The following is a 20,447-nucleotide window of genomic DNA, read 5'->3' on the forward strand; positions in this document are numbered from 1 at the left end:
CCAATAAACTTATATTTGGGTAAAATGCAAGATGGGATCACCTTAAAATAAAAAGAGCAGAATGGAAAAATCCTACATATTAGAGTGGCTTTTTGCTCAAGAGGAGCTAAATCTACGCAAAGGTGCAGAAGGAAGAAAATGAAAACAAATGCATGAGTAATCCACATGAGAAACCAGATGAACTGGCAGAGTAAATGCCTTCCTAATGTTTAAAGTAAAATGTGTATGGTACAGACCCATAAATCAGAGGGAAGTGGTAAGAAATAAAGCAGGTAAAAGACAGAAAGAAGGGAGAGGAGAAGAGGAGAGCAGGGGGAGGAAATAAGAAGATCAAGCCTATGAATGAGCTGCATGCACATTATGAAACAAAGAAGCCCTTTGAAGCTCTCTCAGTCAGAAGCAGTTTCATGGTAAAACAAGAAAAAGCATCCTCTTTAAAGAGATAAGCTTCATGCTGCACATAATGTTGGAAGAGATTACTCTGTCTAGGCATAGCTATCAAATGAGATTAAGATATGTACATTCTCGTTATTCAAGGGGGGACCATTTTAACCAAATTGCAAGCACAAGAGTGTGCAGTATATTTCAAAATGTGGAGCTGTCCTTCTGCCAACACAGCGTTGTAGCCGACACAAGAACGTGCAGCTGCAGCATGTAAATTATTGTGTACTCTGAGAAATTGCATGCAGAGGAAATGTTGTCAACACATTAGTGATTGACAGAACTACTTAAAAAAGCCAATGCAGCAGCACTGATCTTCCAGACCTTACTTAGGGATCCTTCTGGGCAAACTCTTATAAAAATAAGTGGACATGGAACGTAAAACATAGAGAAACTGACACATGGTTAAACTCTACAGAATCTTTATACATGCTGAAAAATGATATCTCAGGTAACCAATAGGGGCGAGGAAACATTCTGGGAGCTGTAAAGTTATCATCCTCTCCATCCATACAGAGCTCTTCAATCCTCAGTTGTTTGACTAGTTCATTGATTCTGCACAGTCGCTCAGTATCTGAGCAGTGATATTTGGAAAAGCCTGATAATAGTAGGATGTTGAGTTAGCATGTGTCAAAGGGAATGTTGCACAGTGATTTATGAGCTCGCAGTTCCACTGTGCTTTTGTCTTGGTTTCAAACCATTTTAAAACTGACAAGACAGCCCTCACTGCATTTCAATAAGTTGAAGAGAGCTTTCCCTGAGACTGTGCATTCTTCTGAATGCAGAATTAGTCTGGTGGATTGCGATAAGATCTGGGGCAGGCTAAGAAAAGGCCAAATACTAGCATGAATCACTTGCAGGAAACCTTAAGGCTGAGGAAGAGGACAAAGCTCTCTAAACGGCAAAGTGTGCATGCCTTTCTGAACTTGCTTGTTGATTTAATTTTATATTACAGGTCCAAAGGTTTGTGTGAAAGCTGAATTTCACACAGGGCAAATGCAAAGGAGAACTGGCTAATTTTTATGACAGTGACTGAGTGACACTGACAGAAGATGAGCTGGTTGATGATGTAAAGGATGACTGTGAACATAATTTTTTACCAACAGTGCTTGAGATTGTCATTGATTTTATTTTTCACTACATTTTTTCAATAAAACTGAGATTAAACTTTAATTATGCCACTTAAGGTGACGCTGAGTGGCGAAAAAATAATTTAGAGATTTTTATCACAATGTTTCTCTTTACATTAGTTAATTTGTTACACTATTCTGCAGGCAAAACAAATCTCTTATTTACAATGTTATCCTTACTGATAAACCCATTTAACCCATTCTTCTATTCTCCCCATGTCTGATCCCCATCTATTTTTCCTGATGGCCAGAAACATGTCTATAAATAAGACAATAAAAGTCCAAAAATATTGATCATTTTATATCAACTTCAAAAGAGAAGGGAGAACAAAACTTAAAGCAAATAACCTGAAGACTGAAATAAGTGCAGCCAATTTACTGAGTATTATTATTTTAGGTTTTCAACTTCTTTATCTCATGAAGCATCCTGCATTTAGAAATACTATCAGACTCTCTAAGTCAGTGTTTAGTGGATATGTATTCAATTGAATATACAAAATGAGATCTTCATTTCAATATTCCAGCAGTGTTTACCAAGCTAATATAAGAAAATAAACACATTTCAAAGTACCATCTCCATAATGACTATCTTTGTTTTAAAATAGAAAAAAACCCTGTTTTACAGTGACGGTTAATAATTTGAATTCTCTTCTGCTTTTTGACATCTTTCAGCCGATGTCTTAATTCTATTGTAAATAGGCCTGGATGTGGCTTGTTTCACTGACTCAGTTATCCAAAAAATGTGGCTAATTGCAGTTAATTTATAATTTACTGATGGAGACAATTAACTCCTGTCATTATATAATTACATTATTAACAACTACTGTCTCTTTTACATGCATTCACATACAGTGTGCCCTTATCTCTTCTTTTGATATGTATCGCTTTGCAAAAACTCTGAGGAGTGGATCTCTAAGCGGATTAAGTTGCACATGTCCTGTTATTGGAAATCCCACTGTAACTCCACATGTGTTTGCTTTCTTTGTCTTGAACAATTATTTTGGGTTAATTTTCTGTGAATCATGACATTAAAAAATTCTTCACACATGGAATAATTTGTCTGCAAGAATAATCTACAATGATTTCCCAGGGGGGTTCAGTGGTACCCCCAGAAGAAAATACACAGCGGTGGCCAGACCAAGTTAGTAAAAACTTTAGGTTGGCACAATAAATATTACAAAATTAAATAATTCCTTAAGGCACTTTGAATTGCCTTGTTGCTAAAAAAAAAAAAAAAGTGCTATAGAAATAAAAGTTCTTCTTCCTTTACTTCTTAAATTTTAGAAAAAAGGAACGGTGTACAAAGAGGCTGCCTGGTTTCTTTTATCTGTTCTGTATGTTGAAAACCTAGAAGTGACAAAACACTGACTCTGTCATATGATGGTGGCAATTTTAGAAATGTGCCCTGAACAACACGGGAAAACTGGACAAACTATCACTCTTAGGGAGCTTCTGAGACAAATCTCCCAGGACCAAACAGAGATAGACCACGGGTGGCTTAGCAGCCAAAAGCTATTCTAGGAAATGCTTGCACAGTCCTTCCCCACTAAACCTCCAGCTTTCTACTGCACTTCTGAAATGAACGATACCAAACGCATGAAAATGTCTCAGGCTCCTTTAATGCTTTAACTCATATAGAACCTGGGGCACGAGGAAATTAATCTCAGGTCCAATGAGAATATAATGAGAAGAATTGAATCAGGGACCAAAAGCCACAGATGCTCTGAAATGTATGACTACATGCAGGGGTTTATGGCGCTATATATTGTGAAAAGGGCAAAGAAAATGATTGCAGATGATCACTGTAATGAGCTGAACATTTGGTTGGTGATTTTCCAGACATGAACAATTCAGGGCACTGCATCGGAGAGGCCCTGGCAGAGAAGAGACGCTTTAAAAATGCCTATTGGTGAGCGAGACAGATACAGACAGCAAATGTTCTGCTCATTCTATCACAGTATTGAGGGAATTGTGAAATCTACACCCCTCTATGCTCTCACTGATCTTACTCATTCTGAATGCAAAAGTTTTTCCTCCATTGTTCTAATTCTTAGTTTTATTCTTTTTTTGTAACAAGTGAAATACACAACTATAAATTATATGTAGTTGAAGAATTTAGAATATTGTACTGAAATTACTTCTGACGCCTTTTAGGAAAAAAGAAAACAAATTAAATCACTATGCGACGCTGCATGCTTTTCTTTGCAGAGATTTAAGACAGACTATAACTGGTGTAACATGTAACTTGTGGCTGGAAATCGGACATGCGGGACTCTATATGCTGCGTCTGCACTCTTCAATGCATATTCTCAGATATATCTGCACGTAGAGAAAGGTGGCCCATTTTTTTTACAGCCTCCTGCCAAAATGATATAAAGCACAGAGAAAGTTTTATGGCTAGTGTTAAATATTTTAGGTTTTGCAACACATTTCTCTTTATGAAAAAGTAGGTCACATTTTCAACGCAGGGTGTAAATTAATAGCATTTTTTCTTTTTCTTTTTTTTTTTTTCCTCAAAGAGAACAATGCTGCACAACCAAAGGATGGCAGCAGGACTGTAGCGTCAGTTAATCTAGAACCTGATTCATATCAAGTGAAATCATCTAAAATGGCAAAGTAAAACATTACAAGCATCCACCAAAAAAAAAAAAAAGATCAATTAGTCAGACATGTGGCATTCCGCAAGCAGTCTATGACCAATCAATACCATTTGCATTAAATATTTTTCAATTACTAAAATTACTAATGACAGTCAAGTGATGGATTTTTTAATAAAAGACATTTTTCTTCCTCTTACACTTTGTAATTATAGTAATCTAAGACATGGACATCATGAAAAGGTCCATGAGAAATTTACATGTAAACTGTTCTATATATCATCATATATGATCATGTCACTGACGCCATCTAAAGCCATTTAACATAATTACCACTATGAGCTGAGGAATAACTCTGAACTCAATATAATCAACAAAAAACCTCATTTGTATCAGCAATTTCCATTAATTATTGACTGTTTATTTTAATCAATTTGAATAGCTTTTAACTAAATTGAATTAATAGTAGCATTTTTCACCATATTTTTTTGTAAAATAGATTTCCAAGTAACATTATATGACAGTTCATCTTCAGTTCAGTTTTCTACAATAATATTTTATTTACATATCCACTTTATTTGGTTACATAGTTATTTAGGGTTATTTACTTCAGGACTTACACAAGAACCAATTTGAACAAAGTATCACAAATGATGTATAACTTTTGTATTATAATCATAATCAAGTGTCAGTAAGTTATCAGTTTAAGGAAACCTCAATTTAAAAAGTAAGATTTATTTTAAAGTGATCACCACCTATAGAGAACAGATAGGGAAATGTCGCAATTTTCTGAGAATTCATTTTCTGTAGTTTTGCAAAACTGCATTGTTGTTGAAAACATTTTAAATGTGTTTTTCTTTTCTGTTTCCAACAGTTCTTAAAAACACTGCTAGTTTAGCTAAAGAAGCTCTGTAATCTGTGAAACACAAGATTGTCTTTATGGTAATTTTGGTTTGTTTGTATTGGGATGAGAATAGTTAATACTGGCAAAATAATATTTAAATTTATCTTAGATATACGAGAGGGAAAAAGATAAGTGATTGTATTAATAATACTGCAATAATGTCACATAATGGACTTCAAGGTGGTCAATGTATTTACTTATTTGGGTGGCAGCTTGAAGGCCGTTGGTTTGAATCTTGGCTTGGACTATTTGTGTGCACTTTGCATGTTCTCCCTGTCCGTATGTGAATTTTCTCCAGGTGGGTTTTCAGTTTTCTCTCACAGTCCAAAAACATTCGTGTTAGGTTAACTGGTGACCATAAATTGGCTTTGGGTGTGACCGACTGAATCCATGGTTCAGTGTCTCTGTTTTGGCCCTGTGACGAACTAGAGATCTGTCCAAGCTGTACGCCGCCTGCAGCATGTTGTTCGCTGGGATACACTCCAGAACCCACTGTGACCCTAAACAGGATTAGGTGAGTACAGAAAATGTTTGAAAGGACAAATGAATGACTGAGATGAGTGATTTAAATTTAGGAATATTTCTGCAGGAACGCGAAGTGAACAGAGAACAAGCTATTCTTCACAAATTACTAAAAATTTCCTCAAGAAGGTGTGTGTGACGGATTTTAGTGACTGTATTTAATTTCAGTTTGAACTAAACAGGCAGATGATGAAACATAGTGAAAAAGTCTTGACTGACCAATGCTTGCAATTAATAGCAGCATAGCTAAACATCATAAATAATAATATGTTGACCTCCAGAAACATGTTTATATTAGGTTTTTACACTCCTCTAATTATACTTCCTTAATTACCGCTTCCACATTTCGGTTTCTTTCATTGTAAAAAAGAAGGTTCTAAAGGTTTTTAATTTTTTTACATCCTACTTAAATGAATTAAAACAAGAATAAATCCTCACCTTGACCAGCTCATAGTGTTGGATCCCATTAATTCCCACATCAGGGTCAAATGCTGATGGCACTGGGTATCGGGTGTTGATGGCTGTGTTTTCAGGGATGGAGATGTTTATTACAGTGGACTGGAAGAGGGGTGCATTGTCATTCACATCCTCAATCAGGAACCGGATCTTAACCAATCGAAAGATCTCGTCGGGCAGCACCGCCACCTCGATCTCGTAGTAGCAGCGTTTCTCCGTGAAGATCCCCGAGCACAGCTTCTCCCGGTCAATCCTGTGATTGGTGGTGAAAATCTCCCCTGTGTTGGCCTCGACCCTCACCAAAGGCACGTCGCCCGTCTTATACACAGGCTTGAACTGCAGCGGAGAGGACAGTCTGATGTTGGGGTCCAGGTTAAGGTCGAGGTCCTTGCGCAGATTCCCAATGCGAACGTTCTCCTGCTGCTCCTCCTTCACGATATAGTCCCTCTCCTGGGCCTTGCATAATAAGACCAAACAGGTGAGCAAGGCCACCAGAACATGCACCTGACTTGCCAAGTTCATGCTCGAAATTAGGTGTGAGCTTCACTTCTACAGCTGCGACTCGTTCTGAAGACACACAAGAAAGGGGAAAAGGAAGAGAGAAAAGGAAGGAAAGAAAATTAAAGAGTGTTCTTGTTCAGCTGTAATTAGTGATATTTTCCCATATGGAGAGGCTTCATCTTGACCTCTTTATTCTGACTAGTTATGAGCCAACATCCTTCCCAAGTCTTTGAGAGCAAATTAATGGCAGTTTTACACAATTAACCTTTGATGACTTCCGCTGAGCAAGGACACACGTAAAGGTCAGCAGTTCATGCATGGCATAAATCCATTTCGTCATTATAATAAATGATTAATACAAAAGTATGAAACTTGTTGAGTCTACGGTCGCTTTACGCCTGTATTAATGCATTACCTTAAAACTGATCTGCAAAAAAAGATTAGATCTGAATGAGTGAAAATGGTGCAGTAGTATCCTCATGAAGTGCAACCTCACAACCAGATCCCAGCTAATTTGGAGGAAGCAGAACTAAGCCTTAAGCGTTAGTGCTTTCATGCAAGAACACACATGAACACTTGCACTTGTACTGCCTGACAGAAGCTATTAATGGAAAACCTCATTTGCTCTGAATGTAAACAATGGAGCACTCACATATTTCACGTATGCCCATGTGTGTAAGCGAGCAAGGGATGATAAGGGTTCTGTTTAGACGACTAACGACAGCGGAAGGAGACGACAGAGTGGAACTCTTTGTAAAAGCCACCATCAATCAACTTCAGAACATACTTTTTCCCTGACATTAAATCTAAACAATCCCCAGCTGGCTGTTTGTATGAAATGACAAACCCTTGTTGTGTTTGACAAAAATCTAGTCTCTTTGATACGTGTAAATGGATGCCAAAGGGCAAGAACCCAAGTTCCCAAAACCCAACTAGGTCATTGGAATGTGATAAAGGAGTCGTGCTCTGCAAAGCCTCGCTTACCACTGCATGCTAGAATAAAATATTGACTGCTTTCCACCACCCAATTAGTAGGTTACTGGGGAGTTACTTTGTGTGGTTTGCTAGCTGACATTATGACTTATCCATTCATTGAACCCATTATCAAGCATGTTTAACAAATTTATTCTAGAATTTCCATCACAGAAACACAGGTCGATTCAGATGTGCTTGCACCACAAGCTTCCATAAACCTTTGGCAGCTGATATGTAAAGTATGAAGGACCTATTCACTGTATATAAACAGAGAGCAGATTTATACAGCGCTTGCACAGAAAACGACAACAACTGGACATTCTCACATTTTGTCATGCAACAGCCACAACAATTAGAGCATTTCATGGGGATTTTCAGTGATAGTTAGCCCAGTTTACATTTGTATTCCTAAATAAAAGTCAGTGCAACATACAGTCGGAAAAAGTGACCATATTAACAAATTACTCTCGACTCCATTTGCGTGTAATTTAGTTTTAGTAAACAGACAGCTGGTCTGTGAAGTTTTCAGAAATTTGTGCAGAATATTAGTAGAAAACACTATAAAGAAGTATAAAGAAGAATTGAGCTGCACAATATATGAAATCACAGTGGTCGTCACTCAATCAATGTGTGAAATATTGCAATTCCAAGGGACTGGTTTAATATAGTATTTGGCTAAATATTGCATTTTAGGTATCGTATATGTAAATTGTGCATGCAAACAAATACTGGGTCTGATTTTCACTGCCTTTGGTGCCCCCAGTGGATGGAGAGTTGGTCTCAAAATTATTCATAAACCTAGCAGATTTGGGTTTAAAATAACATTAAGGTTAGGTTTCCTATCTAGCCATTGGAAACCAATCTGTTTCTAGAGAACTCTGTCAGCTAGAGTTCTGACTTGAATCTGATAGAGAAAGTGTAGAGGGAGCTTTTGATTAGGATGTTGGTAAGATGTATTCCACTTGAAGCTCATCACGAACAATGAATCGTTAAAAAATACCTGTGAAATCATGCCATTTTATTTAAAATAATACCTCTTGAAAGTTGTCTTAGTATCTTAGTAGTTTTTCTCATTTCCTATAAGAAAAACTTCTTGGTTGAAAGAATATAACTCAAACATATTACTTTTCTGAAACTGCCAGGAGTATGGACAATTTTGTGTGCCTTTCTATTCTTGCCAGAAAATAATGACAAACCTTACACAGTGTTGTGAAGACACTGTGATGAATGAGAAGAAAAAAATGGGTCAGGAAAGTGTGTGTTCAGTTTCTGATGCGGTCATGTTTCTACAACGGTATTGTAATTACATGATTCCTGATATTGTGTGGTCCCTATTACAGACCAAGAAGCACAACAGATCAGGAATAAAAGTTGTGGAAAACTTTACAGTGGGGTTAGGCTATTTGGGTACACTACACCCAGAGTTTACAGAGTTCAGTCCGTAATCACAAAGGACTGAACTCCGATCAGTGCTGGAACGGCCGAAATAGTGACACAGTGAGTAAGATCAGTATTTCTCAAAGAAGCAGCCATAAAGCTTATAGCAACTTTGTTGGATCTGCAGAAATTCATAACCCTAATCTATTGACAGGACAAAGATTAGACATATGCTCCATAAATTTTGTCTTTGAAAAATAGCAAAAAAGAAAAGAATGCCAAAAGACTTTATTTCTGCAATTTGCCGCAACGCAGGTAGGGGACACAACAAGCTTAGGAAAAACGACGCTTTGTTCAGATGAGGCCAAAATCAAACTTTCTGGCTTATAGCCAAAACACTGTGTGGCAGAATACCCTAAACATGTTTTACTTCCATGAAACATGGTGGCAGCATCATGATGTGGGGATGTGTCGTTTTCAACAGGACTGGGTCACTGTTGAAGATGACTGACACTATTTGCAGGGAAATATTGGAAGAATCTTGTTAGAGGCTTCAAGCACTTCAGACTGCAGAGAAGGATTACCTAACCGCATGACTACAACTTTAAACATATCTAGATCTACTATATAGATTCTTTTAAACCATATTCTTATGCTAGAATCTAGATCTAATTTACATAATTGTTTGAAAAGACTTTGAAAAGTAATGTTATCAGAGGGCCTCCATCAAAATTTTATTGAGAATGAGCTATTTTAAAAAGAAGAATGGGCAAAAATAATTGTTTTTGAGAAATATTCCCCAAAACATGTGCAGCAGTAACAGACCTAAATATATAGGCAAGCTATGCTTTTTAGATATTTATGAATGAAAAAAATTTTTAAAACCATGTATAATTTTTTTCTTCAACTTTACAGTTATAGGTAACTTAATCATGTTGGTCTATCACATAAAATCATCCAAAATATACTGAAGTCTGTGGCTTCAAAATCTGAAATATTTCAATGGGTATTCATACATCTGCAGGAAACTGGATCTGTTTTATTCCACAGTGCACAGGTACAGCATATTTCCTCTTCATATTAATACCGGCTGCACGTCTGTAGTTCAGTATATGTGAGAGCTAATTTCATCATCTATTTCACACTGTGTGTTTAAGTCTAACCCCACTGGGTGTTTTTTAATCGCATATGACTTCTCCTATTGGTATAATATTGTTGTGTATTCTTGAAATCAGACATGCATTTCCACCAACGAATTGCCTACATTCTCTGATGGTCTGCATACAAATTATGACTGTAGAAACTAAACAAGAAATGTGAATACTGTGGAACTTTTTTTTGTCATATCTTATGAAACTCCCATCTACCTACATGAGTCAAATCCTCAAACCAATGACTACCTCAAAAACCTGAAAAGCACTACAGGGGTCTTCTAAATTGCCAAATCAAAAATGCTCATAGCTCACTGAAGATCCCGTTCAGCTGACAAAAAGGGATTGACTTAAAAAGAATATTAATAGTTAAGCCAATTTTAAATATGCAACTATTGTGAGGCGCTTCATGAAACATGTAGAGACAGACTTCACATGCCTCAAAAAGCAGTCGCCTGAGACTCATTACAGTACAGTTGGACAAAAAGAAAAAAAGAACGGCCCGACATTGATCTGCGTCTTTTTTCATTCATTCTACACATGCAGCCTGGGCAGTGTTGTTCTGTCAAAAATACTGACCGAATTATATCCTATTAGGAACTAGTGAGTCACTTTTACTCTTAGCAGAAGTGACACATTTTACTCATAAGTGCGGACCTGTTTTGGAAAGTGAGCAGCATTTGCTTCACTGCGACGATCACCACATGGTCCGGGGCTGAGCTCGCACCACGTATAATGAAGTTTAAATTACATCCCTAAATGGGATGTGATTCGCTCAAGAGAAAAAAGGAGAAAAAGATCAAAGGATGATCTAGATTTCCTCTTCCTTGTAAGTGATAATAATGTTCTGCTGGATGAAAGGTTGTAGTGTGTATTTTCACACTCAGAACATGCTGGAGTACAAATGTAGTGACAGAAATGACACCTTTGCACTTCATTGTAATTTTAAAGAGGTACATTTTTCTACTATATGAGCCATGAGAGCTCAGTCCGCTTCCAAGTGTGCACTAAAATGTGAAACTGTGCTCTCAAGCGCGTTGTGGTCGAAACTTATTTGCTACTCGCATTTCATTAACTTAATTCAAGTTTCCTTCTCGGTGCCATGATTTTCCAACATTTGCACTTCTTTTCACTTGTCACAATTCTTTACAAACCTGTCCATGAGGGATAAGCTAGGTGAGAGAAGGAATAACGCTGCAGGGAAAAAAGGAAGTGGGGAGATTCGAGGTGTCAGTCAGAGTGTCTCCATTGCTTACATTTCACTAGACTCCTGAAATTCTATTTTGAGCCCCCAGACAGCAGGTTGAATCCAGTAGGCAAACTCAAACTTCCCTCTTGGGAGAAACAGCGAAGAAGGGGCTGACCAGACCAAGATCCTCTTTACGCGACAGCATGATGGGCAGGTCTTCTTGGTGTTTGCATCCACAGAGGGTGGCAGTGAGAGGTGATATGCTCCTACTGTCACTCCCTGCCTTCACCCCGAAGATGGGCATATTGGACACTCTTAGTGTGGTTGCCCCGAGACCAAAACTCATGGTGTATTGAGTACTTTAACCTGTCAAAGTCAGGTTATGAGTTTCATTTATTTATTAATTGTTGCAGTTGCATCTACTAATACTGAAATGGCAATGGTCAATGCATGACTTCACAATCTCTCCTTGTTCTTTCTTTTCTCCTAAGAGCCTTAAGGATCACAGATGGCTGACAAAACTTGTTTCTGTCAACCACAGACGGTTCTTTTTCAGTCTACAAACACAAAACTATTCTCCCCACACAGTAAAGGAATCAAATTTTAACCAACACTACTAATATGTAGCCAAATTCTGACAACAATTTGTGACGTACCTGTTTTAGTAGAAATTGGTATTAAAATTTAAAAGAGCGCATCTTAATACAGTACAGACACCATGAGAAACCCAAGTTTGATTTCTGTCAGCGTGATAATTCCTAAACAAGACAGGATCCTGAAGGGTTTGACTGTTTGATACATTAGTAATAGTTTATAAACATTTCAAGACAATTTTTTCCATTTTCCATTGACCTGAAGCGTGAAGTCCATGCATCCATATTATAGTTTAATGCATTTGTAACTATGATTTTGGTTTCATTGTAATTACCTTTTGAATATGACTTTTAAATGTATTATTTTTAACTTAAATTATATACAAAAATATGTAAAATAATGCAAAAAATATATGTTTTGAAAACAGAAAATATCTCCAAAAAATTGATATGCAATTAAATACATACTATATATATATAAATCTACTGTTTAGTTTTCTAGTGTTGCCTGGGCAAATGGCAAGTTTTGTAGTCATTTTAATATATTGACACATATGGGTGATGGAGTAGGACCTTGATGTTAAAGTATATTCTAGTAAAACTGTGATGCTTTCTTTCATTGGAATACCTAGAATACGCTAAACATTGTGTAATCGTTTAAATTAGTTTTTTTAGGATTAAGAAGAGCCTCAGATTAGGCAGGATTACAGCGTAAGGTGAAAACTAACTGCAAAGTAAAGATAAGACTTCAGATACAAGACAGGCATATGACCACGGGTAATCTGAGTTCCATGGCAAATGTACTCCTGCAAGTGGATAAACCGAAATGAACTTAAATTAAGCAAATATGAAACATATTATTGGGAATAAATTTTCACAATATGTGATCGTTTCCTTCCTATTGTTTTTGCTTCTTTGCTTTTAACCTTAAATCAAAGAATTTTAACTGAAGCACTGTTGATTATTCAGGAGGGATATTCAACGCACATTTTACATCACTGTTGTTATTCAAGGGGCTTCGCAAACAAACCCACTGAGAGACATCACTCTTCAACCCAATATATATATATATATATATATATATATATATATATATATATATATATATATATATATATATATATATATATATATATATATATACACACTCCCTGAAGAACCAGTGTGCACAGGAACAGAATAAGGTGATCGCCCCTGAGGTCTGCGACACGTGAACCGCTCGAGCAGGAGCGCACTGTTGCCGCGCACCCACGCATCGAGTTTAGCGGCCAAGATGTTGAGAAACCGGTCTGAAAAGTCCTGCAGTTGGATGCTCATGAAAAGGAGGCCGACTTATCTGGGCATTATAACACAAAGCACGGCCAAATGACGCCCGACATCGTTGCCATTTACGCATTACACTTTCATAATGCGACAACTTATTCTCAGTGAACTCCATTTTCCTTCTGTTGTATATTTGGAGCCTCTCCGAAACTGAATCACTCGCGTTAAATAAATAAATAAATTAAATACATATCTAAACACCCTAAAGAATGGCACTTCATCTTCTCTCAGATCCGAGTAATTGTGCAGAGAAACTATGGTCCGTGGCTGTACTGGGACATCTATTTGATTTAATACGGACCAAATAAGCCACAGCATCCGATGTTTCCAATTGCGCTCAGGAGACAGAGCAGTGCGGGCGGTCCGATAATTTGAAGACGCACATTTTGTGAGAATAACAATCAGGACTAGGAAAAATAATAAAAGAAAAGCTCACCTTCTGTGCAGGGAGATGATGAAAAATTAACCGTGAGTATCGCCGCGATGAGACATCTCTGACTCACAAAAAAGAAGTGCCATGAATTAATCTGAAGTGGGGAAAACGGAGAGAAAGGATCCTCATCTGACTGGGGAGTGAAGCACGAACGAAGTAGGAAAAAAAAAATCCACTACAAAAACTTATCCTTGTGCTAAAAATGTGATCCTTCCGTTTAAAAAAAAAAACACACAACAACTTCGTGTTTTTTTTTGTTGTTTTTTTTTTTGTTGTGTTTTGTTTTAAAAAGGGAGGTTGTAATTCCTCTTCGGATGTCTCACAATCCCACAGCCGGAGACACGCAGTGATCCATGGTTGCTTTACATAAACTTTGTATCGCTAACCTAATTTGACTTGGAAAATCTACCAGCGGTTTTCACGCTGAAACAACACCCACACGTGTACTAAACGCCTCTTTGTGCGAACATTACAACTTCAATCCATGAAGGCGAAAAAAAAAGGAGTATCGAGAAAAGAAAAAAAAACAACAACAAAACAATATGCCTCTAATAAACAACTAAAAAAGCTTGAAGCTAATTCATTCAACAGTCACTTGTTTGGACTGATTTAAAAGCTCCGCACACAGAAAAAAAAAAAACTCTTAAATGAGGGATGCAGACAGCGCATCACCCCCCCAGTGGAGTTGGATCAAAGTGTGCCTCAGTGCAGCATCACTTACAGGAGCCGGGATAGGCGGTTCACCGTATCTGTCTGCTAAGCTGTAGATGTCTCAGTAGTATAGTATGAACTCAGCTCCTCAATGCTGCCCACCTCTCTTTCCCTCTCGCTCTCCCTCCGACTGACATCATAGACGGAAGGAGGAGCCAGGCGCAGCTTTAAGAGCCACGGGTGCTCTTAAAGCCGCACTGCGTTGGAGAGATGCTTTCGTCGGAGTTGTACAGTACAGTTGGTAGACGTGGAGGTGTATGGACCAGAGATGCCTGGGTTGCTTGTTGTAGCACTGTAGCCACCGTAGTCTAGAAGTCTGCCTGAAAGCTGAGTGGGGGCACTGTTCTCTTTCACATCGAGCCTTGTCTTTTATTTCCAGTAGGGGTCTACTGTAACTTTGGCGTCTTTATAGAATGAAAAAGTTCTAATTCCCGTCAGAAGATTGCTCATGTCTTATTGAAAGAGACATAACCCTTCTGATATGTAAACCTTCTTTGTGAAGGTATAAATATATGAAGGACACGAGCATGCATGTTATTTGAAATTATTCCAGAGAGAAATGCAATAAGTTATTTTTTTCTCACCCTGGTCTTAACTTAACACACACACGTACGCAAACATGCCATATATACACACACACACACACTCCAATGTGTGTACATATTGAAGTCTGTAACTTTCCGAAGTCCACCAATGAAATAGAGAACACAAAAAACTAAACTTATTAAGCATAGGTTAGTTTCTTTATTAGATTTGATTCATTTAACTCAAAGTTGCACCTTGTAGTTTTTGCAAGCAAATGAAATTACATATTATTTCCTTTGCATTAATTGTGGGGATTGTAAAAATGTACAAAATCTAGCTAGAAATAAATTATACCAACTGCAACTGATTCAAGAAAAGGGTACATGACACTAGAATACAGTGGAGCATTTAAATAAAAATGTTTTTAATCTAAACAAGCAACTTGCATCTTTGAATGTGCTAAAAGAAGAAAGAGATAAAAAAGAAACAAGGAAAGAAAAAATGAAAAAAGAAAGAAAGATACAGCATTCCTTAATCACAATATAGTAATTAAACCTTAACTGTGACAGTGAAGAATTGCAAGCATTGCATTTGTGTGATATCAATTAACCATAAAAAATAAAGTCAATAAACAAACTTACACTGGTCAACCTACTAGTCAAAAGTGGGATCAGGAATATTACATTCTTTGTTCTTTTTTGTTTTATTTTTGAGGAAACAAAATGGCTTTCATTATGACTTAAGGCAAGTCATTGCACTTGCTCTCTGTCTTGAAACATTTTGCGCTGAGTCCATTAACCACTAAAATGGTCGCCCATTTATGGCAGCTCTGGCAACTGGTACCCTTGAGTTGGTCAGCCATTGGCAAACCTCTCAACTCTGTTCATGCTTGCAATTAAGAGCCATTGGCCTTTCCCTGGATTAAAATATAGGTGCATTGAACAGCTAAAAGACTTAAAGTTTAACAAATTCATAAAATATACCAAATAAGAATTGAATTCAAACATTTTAAGACATCAAGCACTTACTTTGATTTCTGCAATAAATTGGCTAAAACTGTAATGTTTTGTATTGGATATACAGATAATGACATTTGTTAATTTTGCTAATCAAATGGAATCATTCAATAGCCTACCAATAAACATCTGGATAACAGGAAACATCAATAAATTTATTCAGAATAACTTTATTCCAAATTATCTTTACTATTTTCATCTTCAAGGTCAACTGCTTAATACTGACTGAGCAAATGGAGTAGAAAGGATGCAGGTTAACATCGGCCATGCAGACACACCAGTTTTATAATGCAGGGGATACCTCTTATCACAACAGATATCTATGCTGGGCCATCCTTGGCAGTAGCATTATGAACACCTTTCAATAGGTCATGTACTTTAAAAAGATCAAAATCTGGGCATAGGGTATGAAATATAAATGAAATAGTAAATCTGCTTTAAATCCTTTTCTTGGTTAAGTAGCACAGTTAGCTTCAAGTCTGGTACAAACCACAAGTTGGTAGACAGGTCTTGGATTTAGCTGGTCCATTCCTAATGCAACCCTATAAGCACTGTTATTACCACCTTACTGTTCTGTTTTTTTGGCAGGATACATTACCAAAACAATCAAAACTGTTACCTGTACTAAGTTTCTTCTGTGGTTTATGTTGGTTATTAAGCTATTTAGTTCTTATTTAGCTCTTTTTTTTTCTAGCTATGTTTTGTTTGGATATTGTTCTGTTTTTATACCATACCAGCCTCAGTCCTCCCAACCCCCAGCTGCTCCGCATTAAGTTAATTAGTCTCACCTGATCCTTGTACCAGTAATCACTCCCTCCCTGTGTATGCATAAACTCCCTGGGTTCTCTCAGTCTTGTTCAGAGCCCCCTGTTGCCATCATCAACGTGTCACTGATTTGTGTCCTTGTTATTTCCCTTTGTGTCTCCCGCCAGTTTAGAATATACTATTTTCTTTAATAAATATTCCACTTCTCCATAAATCTACCTGCCTCATGCCTGCATGTCTTATGCCACACAGGGCATAAGACAAATATGCTTGATTAATAATAAGTGTTTATTTGTTGTCAGACGTTTGACATGTCCTAATTACAACTAATTCTAGTACTCAAGAAAAGCTTTTTGCTGATGTGCCATATGGTTAACACCATGACACAAGCTACCCATGGTATAACACAATTAAAAAAATACAAATAAAAAAACTCCTCATGCTAAAAGGAGCTTGAGGAGTTTATTAAAAGGTATTGTAATTAAAATATTTAGCATCATGGGAAGATGGATGACCACTATGTTTGAGGTTTTAATTTGTTTTCACAAGACTGTACACATTGATGAACAACTGCATAAAGGTATTCACGAGCCTAAAGGTGATTTTTGCTTTGAAGTTTCAAAACAGGTTTTGTTATCGCGCTAAACAAAAAAAGAATACGAGATTATTAAGCAAGATAATGGAAATTTTACTACATTATTCAAATATGAAAACCAAAACAAAAAAACATATATACATTATGAAAATTCAAGATACACTATCACTTTACTTCCTGTTTTCCATTAGTGAGAGAGACAATAAAGCTTTGTAGTCACAATAGCAACAGTAAAACTCACAAACATTAAGAAACATTGACTGAATAACCTCCGGTTCATCATCTGCTTCTTAAAATCTGGGGGAAAAAATATACTGCTCTACCAAATCAACACTTGAAGTTGGTGAGGTAAAATCCTCACCAACAGTTCACTAACTAATATGGGTTATCTCAGCCACGCACAGCTCAGAAAAGTAAAAGTAAAGGGATGAAGCTGCAGAACTAAATAGCAAGGTTGCTCTATATTAACATTCAACACAAATTCATGATAAAAACTTAATTACATTTTGTTGCACAGAGGCTTGCAAAAGTATTTATACTAAACAAGACCTTTCCACATTTTGTCATTTTACAATCACAAACATCAGTGTACTCCATTCAGATTTTATATGACTTAGACAAACTTAATCCCTTAATGCCTGAACTTTCTTCTGCAGGGTATGAAGGCTGGCCAGAGTTCATAAGGAAGGTAACAACTTCCAATGAAAACACTATATTACAAACATAACTTAAAACAAAATTGACTATGCAATTTGACAATTTAAGATTGGACATTTCCCAACACACCACCATCAGCGGGTCATTACAACTCCATTATGCCATTCACTATTGTTCTTAGTAGCACTGGAGGGAAACATATTTTGTGTGACAAGTTCAGCAGACTCGCAGTTCCACCAGCTGCCACTAATCTAGTTGTGAGAATCGGGGAAGCTTTGTGGAAGCAGGTATTAGCAAATTAGAAATCTTTAGCAAGACAAGATCTGAACACTTCTGCTAAACACTGTATTTAAAACAACAGAAATGATACTTGACTTGAAGTAAAAGAAATAAATATAATAAATAATAATAATAATAATAAAAATAAATTTTCCAACCAATACTAACATCCTAGGTGCAGAGTTTGTTACTGAAGCTTGCATAAAACATGTCATCTCTGCAAACTCTGGAGTCTGGTTTTCAAGCCATTTGAAATTTAGGAAGCCTTATGCTTTCATCCTGATGGTTTCTTTGTGGGGATTCGTTGTAAAACGGAATCTTTGAGACACAAAAAGCCGTGTTTAGTTTATACAATAGCATATAACCTTTTACTGAACCCAATATATGACTGAGAGCAAAATTAAGATCAATACATACAAGTGATCAGTGCAATTCAAGCAGTGCTCCAAAGTAGCAACACTGGATGAGGCGTTACATATGAGGGTACAATTTTAAAATGTCTTCAGTTTTACCTTTGATTGTGTTGTCTGTTTATCTCCAACTGAATTCATGGCCTGCTCTGCATAAAGGTAAAATCCTCACCAACAGTTCACTAACTAATATGGATTATCTCAGTCACGCACAGCTCAGAAAAGTAAAAGTAAAGGGATGAAGCTGTAGATCTAAATAGCAAGGTTGCTCTATATTAACATTCAGAGGCACTGAATAAGACAAGCTTCTTTGTCGACCATACTCTGCTCGATGCCAGTCTTTTATTTTGTATTACCCTTTCAGCTTTAACAGCATAACTTGTTTAAAGGGGCCACAGTGCAGCAGCTGCTGTACTTTCATCTTTGTTTATCACTGTTTGAGTTGCCATGGATACTTTTCTTTAACATTTAAACCTAAATTGTTAACATTGGATTGCTTCCAGCAACTAAAAAAGAACAAAGTCACCCAAGCTTGTCACTCTGAAAGTACTGCAGAAGAAGTCCGAAGCTGTTCTTTAAAAATATTGCAGACATTTTTCAAAAGTTGAAGACATACTGACAAAACAATTTTTTTTCATTCATACAACCCTGGTTTGTATCCATGGCAACTTTCAAGACGCATTGAGATTTACCACATTGAGTTAAAACTATTGCTTTGCCTCTGTTCTTTTTTCATTCTGCTTCTCTATCTCACAGTTTCTCAAGGATCTCTGGAGAAAGAAAAAGATTTGAGAAAGATGGAGTGGACATAGCGAGGACAGTTCAATATTTGCTTTCATCTTATTGGGAAAGAGATGAAATGGTATTGAAATAAAAGATAGACAAAAAGACAAACTGTATTTGAACGTTTTTTTTTTTACATGGCATGAATATGCAAAATTCATAGCTGGTTTTGTATGATTCTGCAAATTGCTGAAACAGTTTCCATTTCAGCTGCTCTATGTTTGTGTTATAGAGGAGGCAAAAGACAATGTTCATCTCATGCGATGAGATGAACATTTTAAAAGTAAATTACAAACTACAGACTATTTCTATGACAGAAATTCATGTAATCTCTTGTTTAAAGGACTGTTTGATCATTTTAGTTGATATTAGCTGACCATGTGTGAATAGCGGGGTTTTTTCACATTCTGTACATGTTTGCTGAACATGAACAGATTGATATCTATGTTGATAACATAAACATACAGCTATCTTAAGCTAAACTCTATGTTATATTTGCTTTGGATTATTTCAGAACAAAAAATCTAACTTGGCTCCAACTTCATTTACTCTTGCTAGTCACCATGAAATCAAAACTCTGATTAGTTCACGACCATAAATGGAAGATAATGTTATTGTAGAAATTTAAGTAGCAAAGAACTTCTACAGATCTAAGTTGTTGTTTTTCTGTATGAAACATTGAACATGTTATTTTCTTTGGTACCAATCTACCAGTGGAGCTAATGGCAACATTAAATCCCAGTGCTGAGAAGACCTCTGTCAATAATGTCCGCTCAGAGAAGGTTGAATCACACTAAAACGGCATAAGACAGACTTCATTAGAAGGTAAACAACTCTTGAGACTAATGAAGGGTTCAGCATTGAGTGCTATCTAGCTGAAATGCACAAATTAGACTACAGCCAGTTTACAAACCGCTATTATTGTCACATTGCATGTCCTCACACAGTCGTAAAATAATGTATGCAGATGACAACGAGAAACAGGTATTATATTGTTGATTGTTCCGAGTAGAAATTCAAACATTGTCTGCACATATTCATGCCTTCTGTGCAGTTGAGTGATATCAAGTTTGACCTTGACAGTTGTTATTGCTAAACTGCTAATTGGTTTTTA

General features: G+C 36.8%; 1 protein-coding gene across 6 annotated transcripts in view; it reads right to left on the bottom strand.

The window, feature by feature from the left end:
* The window catches only part of pcdh11 (protocadherin 11), a 370,226-nt gene that overhangs the window by 148,273 nt on the left and 201,506 nt on the right, over positions 1–20,447 (bottom strand). For 4 of the 6 annotated variants that reach the window (XM_044126903.1, XM_044126905.1, XM_044126904.1 and 1 more), the window contains one exon: positions 6,033–6,617. In XM_044126903.1, the coding sequence (XP_043982838.1) occupies positions 6,033–6,572 (540 nt within the window). In that variant the 5' untranslated portion in view covers positions 6,573–6,617. Of the gene's footprint in view, positions 1–6,032; positions 6,618–13,595; positions 14,394–20,447 lie in introns of those variants that run through there. The other 2 variants (XM_044126906.1, XM_044126908.1) reach the window with 1 other exon arrangement.

Source organism: Gambusia affinis, linkage group LG09, assembly GCF_019740435.1.
Source record: "Gambusia affinis linkage group LG09, SWU_Gaff_1.0, whole genome shotgun sequence".
NCBI lineage: Eukaryota > Metazoa > Chordata > Actinopteri > Cyprinodontiformes > Poeciliidae > Gambusia > Gambusia affinis.